Source organism: Micropterus dolomieu, linkage group LG03, assembly GCF_021292245.1.
Source record: "Micropterus dolomieu isolate WLL.071019.BEF.003 ecotype Adirondacks linkage group LG03, ASM2129224v1, whole genome shotgun sequence".
Taxonomy (NCBI): Eukaryota; Metazoa; Chordata; class Actinopteri; order Centrarchiformes; family Centrarchidae; genus Micropterus; species Micropterus dolomieu.
This window is the reverse complement of record NC_060152.1, coordinates 5,085,701-5,103,019: the sequence shown is the minus strand read 5'-3', so window position 1 is coordinate 5,103,019 and position 17,319 is coordinate 5,085,701. Positions and strand designations below refer to the sequence as shown.

The window sequence follows — 17,319 nt, the reverse complement described above, 5'->3', positions numbered from 1 at the left end:
TGTTGTCCTTCTGTAACTGTTGTAGACATTCTATGGCCTTTTTCTTGTATCCGCTGGTTGGGTCTCGTCTCAGTGTCTCATACGTGTTTGTGTCCATTAGTAGTGTGTTGACTTTGTTCTGGTAGTCCGCTGTGTTAAGGACTACCGTGCATCTTCCTTTGTCAGCAGGTAGGATAGTGATGTTTTGATCCTTGCTCAGAGATGTCACAGCCTTCCTTTCTTGGATGGTGAGGTTAGAAGGGGGGGCCTTCGCATTAGAAAGGGCTGCAGATACCTTTAGTCTGAGCTGTTCCGCTTCTTTTTCTGTTAATTTGTTTTTCCTAATGGCCGATTCTGTGGCTGTGATGAGGTCTACTATCGGTAGTTGCTGTGGTGTAATGGCGAAGTTTAATCCTTTGGCCAGAACGTCTTTCTCTGGTTGGGTGAGTTCCCTATCTGACAAGTTTTTCACCCATCTGTTGTCTGTTTCAAGTGTTGTGGGGTTGTTGTCCTTTCTCCTCCAAGACAATTCTGCTGTTCTGTTAGTGCAGCTCGCTCTGGACTGTTGGTTTTGGAATTTCCGGGTCTGTCTTTCTTTGCTCTTGTTGTGCTGAGATAGCTGTGCTTTCTTGATGAAGTCCATGACCTTTCCCAGTGATGTGCTGGGCAGATATGTTTCTAGTTTGTGGTGTATGTTGTCCATTTCTTTGTTCAGGGCTTCAATTGTGAAGTGTATCTGTCTCACTCTCTCGTTCAGTAGCTGCTGTTGCGCTTTCTCCAGGATTATTCAGGCTCTGTGTCCTTTTACCGTGGAGTCTAAGTGTAGGCTGTTGGGAATAAGTTTGTGTGTGTGAATAGTCTCTTACGTTCAGTCGTTACACAGCAGCTGGAAGGTCTCCGTCAGCACAGGAAACAGAATTGATTAGTTCACGACTCTCAACTGTGGTTCTCTGGGTTTGAGTCGTTCATTTGTCACGTGACAGCTGGCTACAGGGCTGTGGTAAGCAGGCCGCACAGTAAACAGAATTGATTAGTTCAGGACTCTCAACTTTGGGTCTCTGTGTTTGAGTCATTTATTTTTCACGTGACATCTCGGCTACTGTGGAGCAGGATTTCGTTCAGCGCTCACATGGGTCCTCCTCGGAGTCTGTCTTCACTCGGCAGGCTGACTTGCACCGGGGAATGAGAGGCAGCTCTGTCAGGTAACAGTCACTGGACTGACATATATCTAATATCTGTTTTGATAATTTTGTGACATTTAATAAAGCATAACGTTATTACAGTGCAGTTATGTTGTGCTAACTTATAGTTTTAACACAGCCGCACCATAACTTTAGTCCTGCTAGTGTTTACAGCCAACAGCTGATGAGAGTTGTTCTGGCTCCACTTCAGATCCCTGACAGGGTTCTACCGGGAGCTGAATTACCACAGAGGTTATCTCCTCTCCAAAACAAACGGACCCGGACATTAAACCATTAAAACACAGCCACGTAGCAACGTTATCGTTAGCCCTGTGATGTGTACAGCTAACAGCTGATTCAGGTCCGCCAGAGAACGCAACTTAACTTTATTTATCAACAGAGCCATGCTGTTGTTTCACCGCTCCTGACTGGTGAACAACCTGCAGTGTTTGAGATTATTATTACATTTGTTAAATTTTAATAAAAGTGTGTTTATTCATCTAGTGTGTCAGGCTTATTACTTCAATATATTCCCTGTAAATCTGATGTTAATATATAGATTTTACTCATGGATAGGCGTTAGGCTGCTGTATGAATGAGCACTTTATAGCTATAGTGATAGTAATTATAATTATATATATATATGGCTGGTCTGGTAGTATACTCAGGAAAGATTGTGCAAATGGACGGATGTAGCCGGAGAAGTGGCTTAATCGAATAATGACAACATATTTCTGTGTTTTTTCCATGGTCTGAATTTGGTTGTGGCTCCATGGGGCTTTATAGAACCATGATAGAGAAAGAATTTGTGCATTATACTTTGACAGTTAGAGCAAGCCAGGCAGCCTTCTGTGTTTGAGAACTGCGCTGTTTTTTTAAAATCGCTCACAAGAAGGCTGCAGCGCCGCAATAACCAGACTAGTTACAATGAACGAAATGACACAAAAAAAGATTAGTTCATTTTAATGAACGAGATTTGGTGACTTGAGTCTTTCCAAAGAGTCACTTTTCCCATCACTAGTGGCGCTAACGGCCCTATGTGGAGCAGGCTAGCAAGTTGCATCTGTAATTCATGTTAACTGTGTTAACAGGGCTGACAATTTTTTCTAGCGAACAACAGGCTTAAAACTAAATGTACTCACCAGAGAAAGTGAACAGCCAACTCCTAATAAGCTTTTTCAATGGCACTGGTTAAATTTACACAGTGCCGTCGGCACTCTAGCCTGATTGACAGGTTGCCATTGTAATGACTTGTCAATCACAGACAATACCTCCCTGAAGCATACTCTGCTTTATAATAAATCAGGTGAGAAGTAGGGTCATTTTACTATTATCTCTAATGGAACCGGACATCATTTTGGCCGTTCAGTAGACTGCAGGTTTAAAGGACTTCCGCATTGGCTTCGCGTCTCAGACCGGAAGCTTCCCGCTATTAGGAATATATGGCACACATTTCATAACTGAACACGGCTGCAATTGCACATTTGATGCGTGTAATGTCTATTTTACATCATTTAACGTAAGAAAATACTATTACATATTTTGTGAAAAATAACTGTACATACTATAAGATAATGCTGTTAGAGTCGAATTCCTCAGTTGTGTGTGTGTGTGTGTGTGTGTGTGTGTAGAGGTGCTGACTCCCAGAGAGCAGAGGACAGATTATTAAAAAATAACTCTACTCAATTCAAGAGTTCAATCGTTCAGCTTTATTTCCACTAAGAAACTGCATATTTTAGCATATGATGACGCACCAACACAGTATGGAAATGTATTATTCTTTCCTACCTCAAGGTCAATCAGACAATTACAGAATTTTCTGTTGTTTAATGCAAATTTAACTACTGTTGATGCAGTGACCTATTAATAGTTCAGTTGTGCATTTCACATCTCCAACATCTTTCTCACATTAAAACCAGATGACATGATGACAAGGAACTTTACAGCTACATGTACTGTACATTTACTCAGTGATAAAACACATCATATAGAGGGATTTATAGGAATGCAATTTCACACTTTTCTAACGTCACTACTGATGCTGGGATTATAATGTATGATTTAAACTTAGTTCATTCCAGAATATGGGAGTAGAAAAAAAACTTTGAGCTGATATCAGATGATTTTACAATCTTAGTCTCAGCTCCCAGGTGTCTGAAGAGATTGAGTCCTCCATCCTCCATCCTCCATCAAACAGATGTCTGGTTACGGGAGATTTCAGTGACACTAATCCGCATATGAAGAGCATGAAAATGAATGCATCAGTGAATTACACTGAAACTTTGGGCTCTGATCTATGTTTTGTGCAGAAACACAAATACACACTAGTTGATATCTTGCAAGGAGTGCAGGAAATTGCTATTTCTATTTTAAAACTATAGGTTCCAATATTTTTAACCCTCACTAAGGACTTTGTTTTGTGCTGTAGAAATACACTCTTTGGGCTCTGCTCTTCGCACCTAAGGGACAGAAAGAACTGGTGAAGGTATTGCAGTGAAGTACAATATGTGCACACATGCAGGATGTGAGGTGTAACCCCTACCTGATAGGCAAATGAAGTTGAAAAGCTCACCACAAGGCTGGTCATTCCACAGGAAGAGCTCGCCACTGGCCATGCCTCCACAGGGATTGGAGTAAAGGGGAGGTGCCAAATTTTGCGGCCATTTAGTGAATTTCATGGAATCGCCAGACATCCAGAACCACCTGTCGTCCATGATGTCTCTGCAAAATAGATTTATTAACATATTTACACGTTAACAAAATGTTGATGTTTAATGTACAGTGATTTCTGGCTTGCGTTTTATAACACTCCATAGCAACAGTTATCAGGTTCTAATGCAGAAATATTTTAACATTTTTGACAGCTTAAGTTTCACACGGGCCCGTCAAACATAAATCCGGCCTTCTCTTTATGATGTTATATAGGGCTACAACTAACAGATACTTAAATTATTCTTTTTTTTATTCGTTCAGCCAATGCAGTGAATAAAACATAGTGGGGAAAAAAGCACTTCACAAGTTCTGAAAGCTTAAGTTGAGAGCTCCAAATGCTGTCTTGTCTGACCAAGAGACCAAAATGATATAAAAAAGATATTCAATTAAAAAAACCTATAAAACACAGAAAAGCAGCAAATCCTCACATTAAAAAAGATAGAACCAGCAAATGTTTGTGCCAGATTGACCAGCATAAACAATTTATAATCAGAATTAGTGGCTATTCATTTTCTGTCAATTGACAAGTCAATGAATTGACTCTCTGTTTCAGCTCTACTGATACAGTAGATTTGTCATAGAGTGTGGCTTCAGTGAAAGCTGTTAGCAAAGCATCCATGAATGTCTGTTTTGGGATGGCAGAAATGCAAATCAGACAAATAAGGACAGGCAACATTTGACTCATAGACGTGTCTTTTGAGTATATGTAAATGAGCAACATTCAAATCCTTATTTTATTTTACTGTAAGGATAGAGAGCAGATTAGAACATCTCACCTCTCAGTCTATTCATGGAGCTTGTACCTTCATCAAGAGTCCAACTTCTAACATCTTTTAAACCTGAACAAGTTCCATGATCTTGCCTATGACTTAGGCCTTTACACTCAGTTTTCAAATTCTATATGTTGTAAGTTGCACTTCTGTGTTTAATAGATGAGTTCAGAGCAAATAGTCAACTCGGGGCTTTTTGTTCCAAAATGAACCCATTGCTGTTGTTATACAGAAGACTGGTTGAAAAAGTAGTATAACAAAATACAATACAGGGGTTTTGTGGGAGGTTATATATTAAAAACCTTAAATTCTGAACTTTAGGAAGGTATTTTATTCTTTAAAGATGACAATCAAAGAGGCCATCATGTAAATGAAAAACCACAACAGTTAATATAGATTATATTAGGCTGAGTTGTACTTGAGTGAGACACTGAGCACTTTCCTGTTCATTTTTACAGCTGCCCTGAATCAGAACATCAACTAAATCTCTAAAATGTCAATGTCAGTATAGAGTACCTGCGCAATCCCAGCCAGACATGCTGTGTGAGGGAGAAAGGACTGCTGTTCAGCAGCTGCTCCACCTCACTCTGTTCTTCCTGGTTGGAAATGCTAAGCAGGTCCCAGTAGTAACGTCTACAGTAGAACAGAGCATCGGACCAGCAAAGCCTCTTCCCCACCACCGTCGCATTCCTGCCACTCAGGAGAATGCTCACAGTGGGAGGAGGAGGAGCAGTAGTAGGAGAAAAAGTGACTTCTGGCTCTGGAGAGAAAGAATGTTGTTGGTTTCTGTTGGCTTAATTCACATTTGATTGTTGTTTTAAAAACAGGCTTGTCTTGAAATGTCAAGACAAAATGAAAAGATAGGGAGAAAAGTCAGAAGGTCAGCACCTGGCCGTGTAGCCAAAAAGTCACTGGAATCAATTCACATCGTACCAAGATATGATTTTATTTTTTTCTGACGTAGTACTCTTTAAGTAATGGAAAAAGTTAAAATCAACAGTAAACATCTCATTTGTTGCTCACCAGCTGTATCTGACTTTAGACATTGTAGCAGCAACAACAGCAGCAACAACATTAGCTTCATAAGCCAACGATATAAGAAACAGAACCATGTCAATAAATAAAAGTATTTGATAGCTTGTTTTCTATGTTTTTGGTTGATTTCCATCTATTGGACATATTATTCAAAGACCATACCTGCCAGAGAAGCATACACATCCACTTCACATAGCGTCAGAACCTTCCAGTCTCCTGGAATGGTCACAATGACGTAGCGACCTTCCATGCCTGCACACTGGAATGTGAATACTGATGTACCCTCCACTGATGAGATAACACCACAACTGATGGAGGGAGAGAAACATCATGTGATTTGGGGACAATTTCTCTAAAATGTAAATGGCAGTGCTTGTAGTGCTTTAATGTGTTGTTGTGCTGCTGCTCTGAAGCTAAATCAGAAGAAACACATACTTTGTAATTATTAACTGACAAATATTCCAGTTGTAGAAATCACCTGGGGTTTTTAATGTTACTGTACCACTGTGAGTTCCCAATCAGGATCTGTGCCCCCAGCAGCCTTTCAGGGCAACATTGTTTTCTGTTGACGATGGTAACAGCAGTAACCTTGTGAACAGCTAGCAAGTCTACTCCCCACCAGGGGTTGGATTGTATAAACGTACAGGAACAGCATTTATCGAGTCCACTTCTACACCCACTGACAGGATTAGAGGCCATCCAAAGCCCAGGCCAAAGAGATGGCCAAATAGATGACTGTGCTGTTGGTTTGTTCAAGGCCATGTTTGGTAAAGTTTCCACTAAAGAAAAAAACAACAAAAACAAACAAAACAGAAATGAATCAATATCTGACTGTTGTGTTGCAGTGAAATGAAGGTCGGGCATGCGATTCTAATCCAATATGCATTTATTTTTGGGTTAAATTCACTCCTCATGGTCTCATGTCCATTTTGTTTGTGCACTGAAACAAATCTTGTACACGGCCCTCGCTCTGTAAATGGGAAATAAAGTGGCTCAGACTGAACCACACGGCACTTTTCCAGTCATGATTTGTGTGGATAACGTTAAGTAACTTACCCATGGACAATAAGCTTACTTTCTAGTTTGCCAAGACATGCTGATGCTGCGATTTTAGTTATAGTAGCAGGAGACTTGTGAGAACTGCTGTCTGGAGCTGATGTGCTGACTCCGAGACCACAACTCTACTCCAGAGACAGAACCAGAGTCAGAACAGAGTCTCCTCCTCGCCGGCCTCCAATACATTCCTTTCCCACGTTCATCCCCTTCTTCACACCCATCCTCAACATCCTATACTAGTTTCTTTCCTTAGTTTCTTTCCTGTTCTGGCAAGTCAAACAGTTACAGTTTTACCTGATGGGACAGCATACACCTCCACTTCGCACAGGGTGAGAGTCTTCTTCTTTCCAGGGATAATCACGTTCACAAAGCGACCCTCCATTCCACCCCCATCACAGTAGTATGTGCAGGTTTTGCCAGCTTTGATTTGGGGGATAGAAGCACACCTGATTGGGTAGAGTGGGGGAATAGTTGTGGTTATGTTGTGGGGTTCTTGTTAAAAGAGAAAAGTCCACATTTTCAAGCCTTCTCTCACTAGATATATTTACTTGAACTCCAAAAGTAATTCACAATTGAATTGCCAATAAGTTGCTACACCAACATTATAAAAAGTATCAGAATAATTATGCACCATGCATGGCTAGTACAGAAATCGATGTCATTAACTGATTTATTGCAATTAAGCTGAATCTGTTGCTATGCTAATGCCATGCCATCTGAGTTTGATGGGAATGCCATTAGTTTTGCAAGTATTTGTTCTTAACCAAAGTAAACCAACCCAAAGAAAGGTCTGGGGATGAACAAAGTTATTAGATTTCATCATAAGCTTGACATGTTTGTACCAAATGTCATGGCCATGGCTATGAAAAGTTATGGAAACATTTGACTGAATTGATCTGTTGGATTTATTATCTGGGGATCCTGAATGTCTGTAGAAACATGGCAATTTCCAACATATTTCAGTCTGGACCAAAGTGGTGGATGAGATGATTGACACTGGCAATCCCTAGATACACCACAACATTTGATAGACTATTTCCAGTATAGCATTTTAAATAACAACACTTGGGGTGGAAAACTAACTGGAAGAGTTGGTGCAGTACAGCTTTGTCCAAAATAAACACAGTTTTCAATCTGGACAAACATTTATCAATTTTAACAGATTTTCCTGTGAAAACTTTTTAAGGAGATCTCTGTTTTTGGATTCTCTAGTGGTAGCTAAGTAGCTGATGGGTTGGCTGATGTTCCAGTGGGCAGCTATATCTTTTTCCCTCTGTCTGTAATGGAGGTTAGTAATTGTTGGAAGGATACGTTGTATCATCTAAACACTGAAATGTTACTATTATTATAATTGTAAAATGTAATTTACATTGAATCCAGCATGTTCTGATCTCTTGTTTGTACCTGGGGTTGTTGTTTCCATTGTTCTCTTGTGAGTTCCCAATTCGGATCTCAGCTCCATCCAGCCTCTCAGCACAGCAGTCTCCTCTATTGGTGACTTTGACAGATGTCACTATATATGTACGTTGCAGGTCCACACTCCACCAGGGGTCGGTCTCATTCTCCGCTGTGTGACTACAGAACCCACGGCTGTAGTATGAGATCCGTCTCCCATCAATGGCTTTGGAGGCAGCAGCGAAAGAAAGTGTTGATGACTGAGTGGCATCTCCTTTTAGTGCCACATTAGCTAAAGGATATGCTTGAAACAAAATTAAACAGATGGTTAAATTTATCATTTCTGGTTGTTTATCATTACATGCATGAAGATTACATATTGTCGCTGTATTGAAGGTAGTGAGGGGATCATTTAAAAAATCTGCAATAATTCAAATGACTCAGAGCTGGACAGGTATCCTGGTCCCAGAGTACTGAATCTCCAACCACATCTCTGATTTGTTTAGTGAATCAAAGGATTAAAATTGTGGATGTCGTGTTTGTGAGCCAGAGCTAGAAAAAAAGCTTTAAATCGACTAAATGACAACTGTAAAATTGCCATACTTCCTCAGTCATAAAACATTGTAAGTTAACTACTCATTTTTGTCAATTGAAAATGACATCAACTAGAATGACATCAGTTTTTAGTTGATTCGTATTAGCAAGACAACCCCAAATAACCCCAACTCCCAAACAGAAATCAGCTAACACACATTCGAATAGTGAGGTTAAACCCAATGGCAATTCTTTCAGATTATCAGGCCACTGGACAGGGTCTCTGCAGGAATGTGTCAAAGAAGATGTTTACTGCTGTTGCCTGTGGCCCAAAATGTCTATAGAACTACCCCTGTTCACAAAGGAACATTGATTTTAACATTTTGGGCCCCAAGCTAAAGAGTTCTTGAACTACTACATGTATCTACATCAGACTGTATAACATGTATCATTACCATAGTTCACAGGGTACACCTCAACTTCACAGAGACTTAGAACCTTCTGGTTTCCTGGGAGAAGCACAGTGACGTAGCGTCCCTCTATAGCGCCACATGAAAAGTATAATGTGCACCCGCTTGGAATGTTAGAAATGACTGCACACCTGTGTGAGAGAAACGGAGTGAAGAAGGGGGGAAAAAGTAACAACTAAATGTTCTTCATATCACAGTGGGATTTGTATTATGCAGGTCTGTGTCACACTGTTTCACCTGATGTTGCTGCTGTCATTTGTCTTTATTGTGTTTCCAATCCATATTTCAGAACCATTGAGCCTGTCTGACTGTTCGTCTGTGTTGGTTATCGTCACAGCAGCAATGTTGTAGACATTCTGCAGATCTACCCTCCACCAGGGATCGGACTCTTCGTTGGTGAGGGAACAGGATCCATCTGAAAAATGTGGATCTCTGTTCCCATCAACTGCCCTGGCAGCAGCAGCTAAGCCATATTGTGAAGACTGGACAGCGTTTTGATTCAGTGCCACATTTTGAAGAAGATGACCTAACAGCAAACAAATAAATATTAGACAAGAAAACCACAGAATGTGTCGAGGAATACAATAGCTTACCTGCCAGTGCCACAGATGTCAGCATGAGGGAAATGCCTAAGTGTTTAGAACACAGATGTTAACAAAGTGCATTTTGATATACAGAATATAAAAGTAAAAGAAACAGAAAAGTGCAACATATGTCACCAATACTGATAAAAATAAAGTGAGCTAATTAAAACAAAAAAGAAACATGACACTGACTTTTGTCTAATATGTGTGTGTAAAACAGCCTATTTGATCTAAAACCTTCTCAATTTAGACCTGTATTGATACATATTTTTATTAAAGAGGATTTGAATTATTCTGTAATGTCAGTGGCAGGATACCAGTAATTAACACTCTGCAGCTCTACGGAATCTTTTTTGTGTCAAATTGTTTTGGTTTTCAGGTGAATGTCCAGTGGGCAGACACAGTACTTCAATCACATGTTAATGCTAACACACATTACAAATAAAAAATCTTGGGATTTGGGGGTGGTTGAATATCCATCACCTTGTTTTGATGATTTGTTTGTCCTATTTTGCAAAAATTAAAATAATATAATTCAGCTTAGCTTCAGAAGTTTAGATTAAAAAATACAAACAATTAAATATTACATTTAAATTAAATAACTAATAAAATAAAGCATTTAGTTTAAGGTTCTGTGACTTGCCAGTGATCCAGATGTATCGACTCCCAGTCATGGCTTTGGAGACGATCCCAGTGTCAAGGTTAGGATAATACAACTAATACACAGCAACTAGTGGTGGACTTTCTGTCTTTGTAGTTTTCGACTGAGCAATCACATACTGTACTGGATAATTTGTTCTGGTACATGAGAACATGTAAATTTGCAGTCAGAGATGTTTGCATAATGGACACCACACCCAGTTGGACATCTGGTTATTGCAAACAAATCCTGCCTGCGGTTCCATTAACTTTGATTAATATATTGTGTACAACACCATACAGTATATAAAGTTTATTCTTCTTTCTATTTATTTTTCTCCTCATTATAATTTTTACTTTCCCCAGTAGGTAGGCTGCATAATTTCCAAGACGTGACAAATGGTGTGAAATTAGGTTTTTCCCTCTTAAAGTTAAAACATGTTACAAAATACGGTATACTAAGTACCCTTCCATAAATTGATATTGCTAAACAGATATGCTTTCAAAGTGTCCAAGACGGTATGCAATCAACCACTAAAAAATATCCACGTCCATATAAAATTACATAAAAGTAATAGCTTTCATCAGCTTCGCATTCTTAGTTTTAGACTTGGGTAGGAAGGGAAACACCAGCCAGACAGCCAGATGTTATTGCACAATTAATGTCAGGTCCCATATTGATCTGTAAAAAAATAATGATAACAAATATCCATTCTTTGTGGCACTGGTTGTAAAAATCTGCCTTTGTAAAGACTGATCTGCACAAAGGATTAAATAGAATGAAGATCATAGCAGTCTGAACTGCTTTCAGAAATGGGGTCAGAAATAAAAAAGAATGGAGTGATAAGTGGGGTAATTTCAGAGTATAGAAGATGTTTGTGAGGCAAGAAGACAAGATTCCAACACCGGAAGAACGAGGAAAGTAATTTGGTGTGCCTGATTTTGTGGGTTATATTTGCATTATGTTAAAGCATGAAGCCATATGAGAGAGCTCCACTAAGATGTTTCTGCTGTCAGGAATGTTGCTGCAGTATGTAGGCCAATAGGAGTCCGAAGATGAGGAAGTGTTGGGATGACTACTGTGAAAGGGAGGAGCTTAAAGAAGAGCAGGAACAAGTAAAGTGCATAGGCCTAAACTGGAAATCACCATGCGGGGTTACACAATGTCCAAAAAGAATTAAGGATATTCAGTTGAGTAAGATCATAGTAAAGAAGTGTTATACATGCTTGTTGGTGATTGTGTTTACCATCTGTCAACAATAGCTTATCTGACAAGTTATTAATGCCACGAAGATATTCAGTTTGCATATTAAAACATTTAATAAAAAAACAATTGTTACATAATGCAATATTCAAAATCAGTTTTACCAATATTTGTTATCATAGACAGTAAACAGCATTCTTTATGAGCAACTGGTCATATTCACATGTACTTACACATACAGGCACATGCACACATGAAAATATCAGCCAATGACGGCTTCATTGTAAAAACATTGTTGAATCATAAACAAACCATACATTCACACCAAAGACAATGAAATCATAATAATAACATAATGCAAAAACACACATCTGCCATTTGCTGGCATCATTATGAGCAACAGGAGACGAAAAAACATTGTTTCTTTGCTTGTCTCATCAAGAAACACAACACATAAATGTAAATATGTAGTGACAGACAAAAAGCTAAATAATGATCCTTCATAAGGGCACATCTACCTATTCTGAGGAAAAAATAATATCATGGTTAACAAAAGGTTCTTCATTAGTTCCTGAGTTTTCTGACAACAAGTTTTGTCAGATGTTTTCCTGGCATCACAGTATAATAATTTAATGGCTCTACGGGTTGCTATGGAGTTGGCTGAGGGCTTAAAAGATAAATAGACTCCAAACACAACATTTGTTTAAAGCATGACATGTACTGGTGAAGCCAGCTACTGGTTCAATTTATTTGGGTACAATTATTGCAATAGTGCTTCTCATTTGTACCCCATTCTAGCCATTCAAACACTGATTTTAAACCACTGACAGGGAGTCTGTGTAATTGCCTGCAATTAAGTAACTTGCAGGACAGAAACCTAAAAAGGTATTACACAACACATTAAATGAAAAACAAAACACAAATTTACTTGTTTGTTTCAGAGCCTATAACAGATGTGAAAGCAGTCGAAAGGCTGTGGAAATGTCACCGCCCTCCACCACGCCTCCTCTCACCTGCATTGACTTGATAACAAATTAAGCATGATCATAATAATTTGTGATGTACTGTGTAAAGTGAACCTCCTGGGAGATGTGGAACAGTTTATATTCAGTAGCAAATGTTTATGAATAGGGAAGTTATGGTTTTCTTGTCTTCACTCATGGGGGTTTCTATTTTCTCAGAGGATGGCCAGGCCCAGCACACCAACAGTGATCAGCAGAGCTATAGGGAAGATGGGAGAACAGACACTATTTATTAGATATTATTCAAACCTGGCATTTTTTGAATAGCTTTGCTCTTTTAGGATAACAACACTACCTCTTATGCTTACCTTGCATCAGTGATTGCTGCAGTGCAATGCCACCGGTAGCGGAAGATGAAAGCTGATTGGTGACAGTGGCGTTAGGGTTTGACAGGTCTACAAGACCACTCCTAAATTTGAAGTCAGGCTTTCCCAGTGCCCCAGTCACTGAGAGCGCAAGCAAAAGACAAAAACATTGCTGATGTTGGGACATGGGAAAATATTAATATATTGTATGTGGTAGTCTTTGTGACAGTGGAACTTAGTTGACTGATGAAAGTGCCCATGATGTTTGAGGAAATGTGTTAGCTTACTGCTGTCGAAAGTTCCACTGGAGATTATGATTGCTAAATTTATTGTTTTAGTAGCTTGGTCTGGTACGGTGGCATCAAATGTACACTGGATTGTGGTTCCATTGAGCCTGCCCTTCACAGAGCTCACGTTCAGCTAGAGAGCAAAGACAGATGACCAAGATGTTAACATATATCTATTTACATATATACTAATATATAAATATATAAAGAAATATATATCTATATAAATAACAAAAGAAAATTAAATGGAAGCATCGATAGATAAGGATTATTACGCAACTAGATCAGCTGAATGTACTGCTGTTCACATACTTTTACTTTACTTCACTACTTTTTATATATTTTTTTTACACAATATGTGTATTATTGTTCAAGTTTATATGACAAACCATTCATGTGTGCTATGCAGCTGCCATGAATCTAATTTTAATATTTTTGGGGGGAGGTTAAATATATTGAACAAAAGATAAAGAGCATGAACATCTGTAGGGAAAGTGGTCTCCAACAGACCAATAAATCGTCCTCACCCAGCTCTACTCCCACCACTAGCTGAGTCAAGTACAACTCACCGTTGTTGGAATCAGTGTGCCGTTGTTGAGGAAAGTGCTGATGAATTGAACAGCACTGCCGTTCTTAGCACAGACGTAGGTTGTGACGTTACCTGCCTGTGGTGCAAAACCAGAAATGGTTAGTATAACCTGTTTACATGCTCATGAATTCAAACAAAGTGTGTGCTGTGATTGGCTCTGGGTTTGACTTTTATCTGTTAGTGGCAGAACTCGACATACCAGTGTGGTGTTAGGTGCCAAGGAGGCAGCGACGTAGCCTGCTGACTGTCCTGAAAGCCCCAACATAAAGTTTTGACCACTCTGCTGCTGAGCAGAAAAAAAGAAACATGATCCAGAGGAGGGGTCGCAGTTAGAGGGCTGAGCCGCGCAGAGCTGTTGGGTCCCACAGCCTGTCCTATTAAGAGGTGTCTGCAAGGGAGACGAAAAACGTGGCAAGGAAATGTGCATTTAGATTATGTTCAAGTTCATTAATAAAAGTGACTTCAAATGTTCCTGTTCTGTTCTACTGTATCCCACTATTATCTCTTTTTTTTATTGGCATTATTTACCTCAAGAGTTGAAACTGTTTGAGCATAGGTGCCCACAGATATCCAGGACACCGTCAAAAACAGGACAGCGAGGATCAGTCTGTTATCCATACCTGGAGTGGGTAGGGTAAGATTTTCAGTTAAATAATAAAAGGAGACACTTCTCTACAGTCTTTTCTGCATCTATAGTTGTGTTGTAACACAAGGTGAGCTCAGAAATATGTTAATAAATCTTTTAATAAACATAAGTCCCCATGAAAGTTGTTTATAGTTATACATATAATATATATATATATATTATATATTATGTTTAATTTCTTCCCAAATTCTGTGTTTTACGTTTAATTTTCTTTCAGTATTATACAATTTAAGAACATTTTGTAATCAGAAATGTGGTGGATGAATAACATTTTAACAATTCAACAAGAAATCAAAGCTGCAAGCAGCGATTAACGGGACCTAGCACCTCCCTCACGTCGGGATGTTCTGCAGCCGTGGTGTTGTTACCAGAGGTTTTCATCATACAGAAGTGGGCGTGGTTTCGTCTTAACTTTGCTGGGAAACGCAATCAGGCTCCCAAACAAGCTCCTTTGATTAGTCATAGGTGTTCTTTGCTGTCTGAACAGTGCCCGTCCCTCAGTCTACAGATACACAAATCACTTTTTCTCCACGTTTCACTGAGATTTGTGGTGCAAAGTCAGAGGGCACAGAACTTGTGGGTGAAAAACTGCATTTGAGACTTGTACAGCAGATTTAAGAAGTTGTTGTTTTTTGTTTTGTTTTTTGTTTTTTGTTTGTGCTAGCATATCCAAGAAAATATATATATATTCGGGTGTGAAAATCTGATTGCATGCAGTCACATGACTTCATATTTTTGATGGGGGTTTGTGAATTTGTTTTGCACTGTGTTCACTGCCGAAATGAGTTTCTTCATTTTTGATGTAAGATAGGATTTGTGCACCTGTAATGAAGAATTTGAGAAGGTATAATTGATGTGTTGTGTTTGTGTGTGAGAAAAAGAAAAGGTTTTTACATTGCCAAGTTGTTAAGGTTGCACTGCAAATATTTGTAGCTGACTGGATTATAAAATGGCCTAAAATTGCTTTGTTAATATTTTGTAGGAGGCGCTATAGAGTCATTTTAACCAACCCACCCATATGTGCAAAACCAATATAAGACGTAAGTCAACCACTTCTCACATTTTCTGAAGTCTCCCAAGTTTTTGACAACATTTAGGCTGCCATCAAAGCTATTCATTATGACAAAAAAAATTATAATTCCTTGTATTTCACAGTCCTTGCTCTGTTCATTGCACGGCTCCTAAATATTCCAAGTTTAATGAATATTGAACAACATTGCACTATTTTATTATCAAAGAAAGTGCTTCAATACAGTTATAAAACAAACATCCGTCTTTTTGTAAAATAAATGCTCAAGACATCAATGGCAGCACCGCAAATCCTGTTTATTTTTCAGCTCCACACAAGCATGGTACATCAGGAGAATCTGAAGGAGGAGCGTGTTTCTGTTACTAGTAGTCACTTTAAATTGATTTTCTAAATATTTCTTCAGATCTTCCTTGTTAAAAGTTTCTGCACTGTTGCTGTCATGGTAACGTAATGTGACACCATGGCTCATCTAACGTTTTGGCCGTTTCATATTTACTGTTAATGAAACGCCCACGAATGAGTAAATTAATGGCTTAAACTTACGTTACAGACTTGTTATAATCTGTGACGGCCCCACGGTGTTAGGTTAATTTACTGATTGAAAAAAAAATAATAGATTAATCGATTTGAAAACTAATCGTTAGGGGCAGCCCTGATTTTACCTTCTGTATATGTCACTGTGTGTGTGTAGTAGCTCTCAAATCAGAAAGCAGAGGACACAAACCAATAATTTAACAATACTAAAGTCATAAATCTATTTCCATTAACAGATTAAAGCAAATGTCCAAGTAATGTAATCTAACATTTTTGTGAATGGTGTGACAATCTTCAAATTTAGAATATACATTTTAAAGATAAGATTATACTTGATTATAAATGCACATGATCATCAATTATTTATATTTTTAATCTTTAATTCTTATATTTGAATTCTTAATATTAATTGCTCTTGATAAGAAATTAAGAAAAACTAGAAATTTGATAGAGAAAATATTTATAAAACAGTCATTCATAAACCTAAAAGGAATTCATAGAGAAACTTATATTCCATTAATTACATGTACATTATATACACCAATCAGTACAGTGACTTGTAAATAGTTTCAGCTTACCTGTAGATCTTCTTGTCTTCAGTTCTGACACCTGTTCACTCTGTGTCGCTATTTAAGCAAAGGGGTATGGAAGAGTCAAGGTATCAGAGCCCAAAAACTCCCAACTTCTCTGACATCATCGCTGATGTTTGTAGAGGGCGGGGTGCATGTGATGGAAACCACAGATTGCCAGATGATAATGCATACTTCTTTGAAGACTCACAGTGCTCCTAACTTACCTGATTGACTTGATACAGATAAGGAAACACATTTTATTTTTACTGTGTCACACAACTGGTGACACAATGCCAAAAAGTTGTTTATTAGTGGAAGTGCAAGCTGTTGGGTTTGCCTCACTTACTCCATTGTGTTCTGTGGTCTCATGTAAATATTTAGCCACCAAAATGTATTAAGAAGGCAAATCTGAACTATCCATATGTGATGGACAGTGGTAATTATTCACTTAGGTCTGCACATTGGTCTTAGGTCTGTTAGATTGCCCTGTTTGTTTTGGACTGTGGTATCTTGGATTACCTGAACTCAGCCGCTCTTGTAAGTGTGCTCGCCTTATATTAAATTATCACTGAACTGTAACCACCAGTCTACGTGTCCTGCATTTGGGTCCTCCAACCTGCTCTGCCTCACCACCACAACTGTGACACCAACTCCCAAACAGAAATCAGCTAACACACATTCGAATAGTGAGGTTAAACCCAATGGCAATTCTTTCAGATTATCAGGCCACTGGACAGGGTCTCTGCAGGAATGTGTCAAAGAAGATGTTTACTGC

General features: G+C 38.7%; 2 protein-coding genes across 2 annotated transcripts in view; both read right to left on the bottom strand.

The window, feature by feature from the left end:
• LOC123968003 overlaps nt 1-9,750 on the bottom strand; it is a 19,890-nt gene extending 10,140 nt beyond the window's left edge. Inside the window, exons 1-6 of the mRNA XM_046044447.1 lie at nt 9,726-9,750; nt 8,138-8,432; nt 7,028-7,179; nt 5,840-5,965; nt 5,159-5,402; nt 3,674-3,881 (exon numbers count right to left, since the gene is read on the bottom strand). Coding sequence (XP_045900403.1) covers nt 3,674-3,881; nt 5,159-5,402; nt 5,840-5,965; nt 7,028-7,179; nt 8,138-8,432; nt 9,726-9,750 — 1,050 coding nt within the window. The remainder of the gene's footprint in view (nt 1-3,673; nt 3,882-5,158; nt 5,403-5,839; nt 5,966-7,027; nt 7,180-8,137; nt 8,433-9,725) is intronic.
• A 1,951-nt stretch (nt 9,751-11,701) lies between these two features.
• On the bottom strand, nt 11,702-14,380 carry LOC123968002 (putative ferric-chelate reductase 1). The gene is made up of 6 exons (XM_046044446.1): nt 14,291-14,380; nt 13,962-14,150; nt 13,743-13,838; nt 13,174-13,306; nt 12,890-13,027; nt 11,702-12,780 (listed from the first exon to the last, which is right to left on the bottom strand). Exons 1-6 carry the CDS (start codon nt 14,378-14,380, stop codon nt 12,737-12,739), a joined length of 690 nt encoding a protein of 229 aa, XP_045900402.1. The 3' UTR covers nt 11,702-12,736.
• Nucleotides 14,381-17,319: the final 2,939 nt, after the last annotated feature.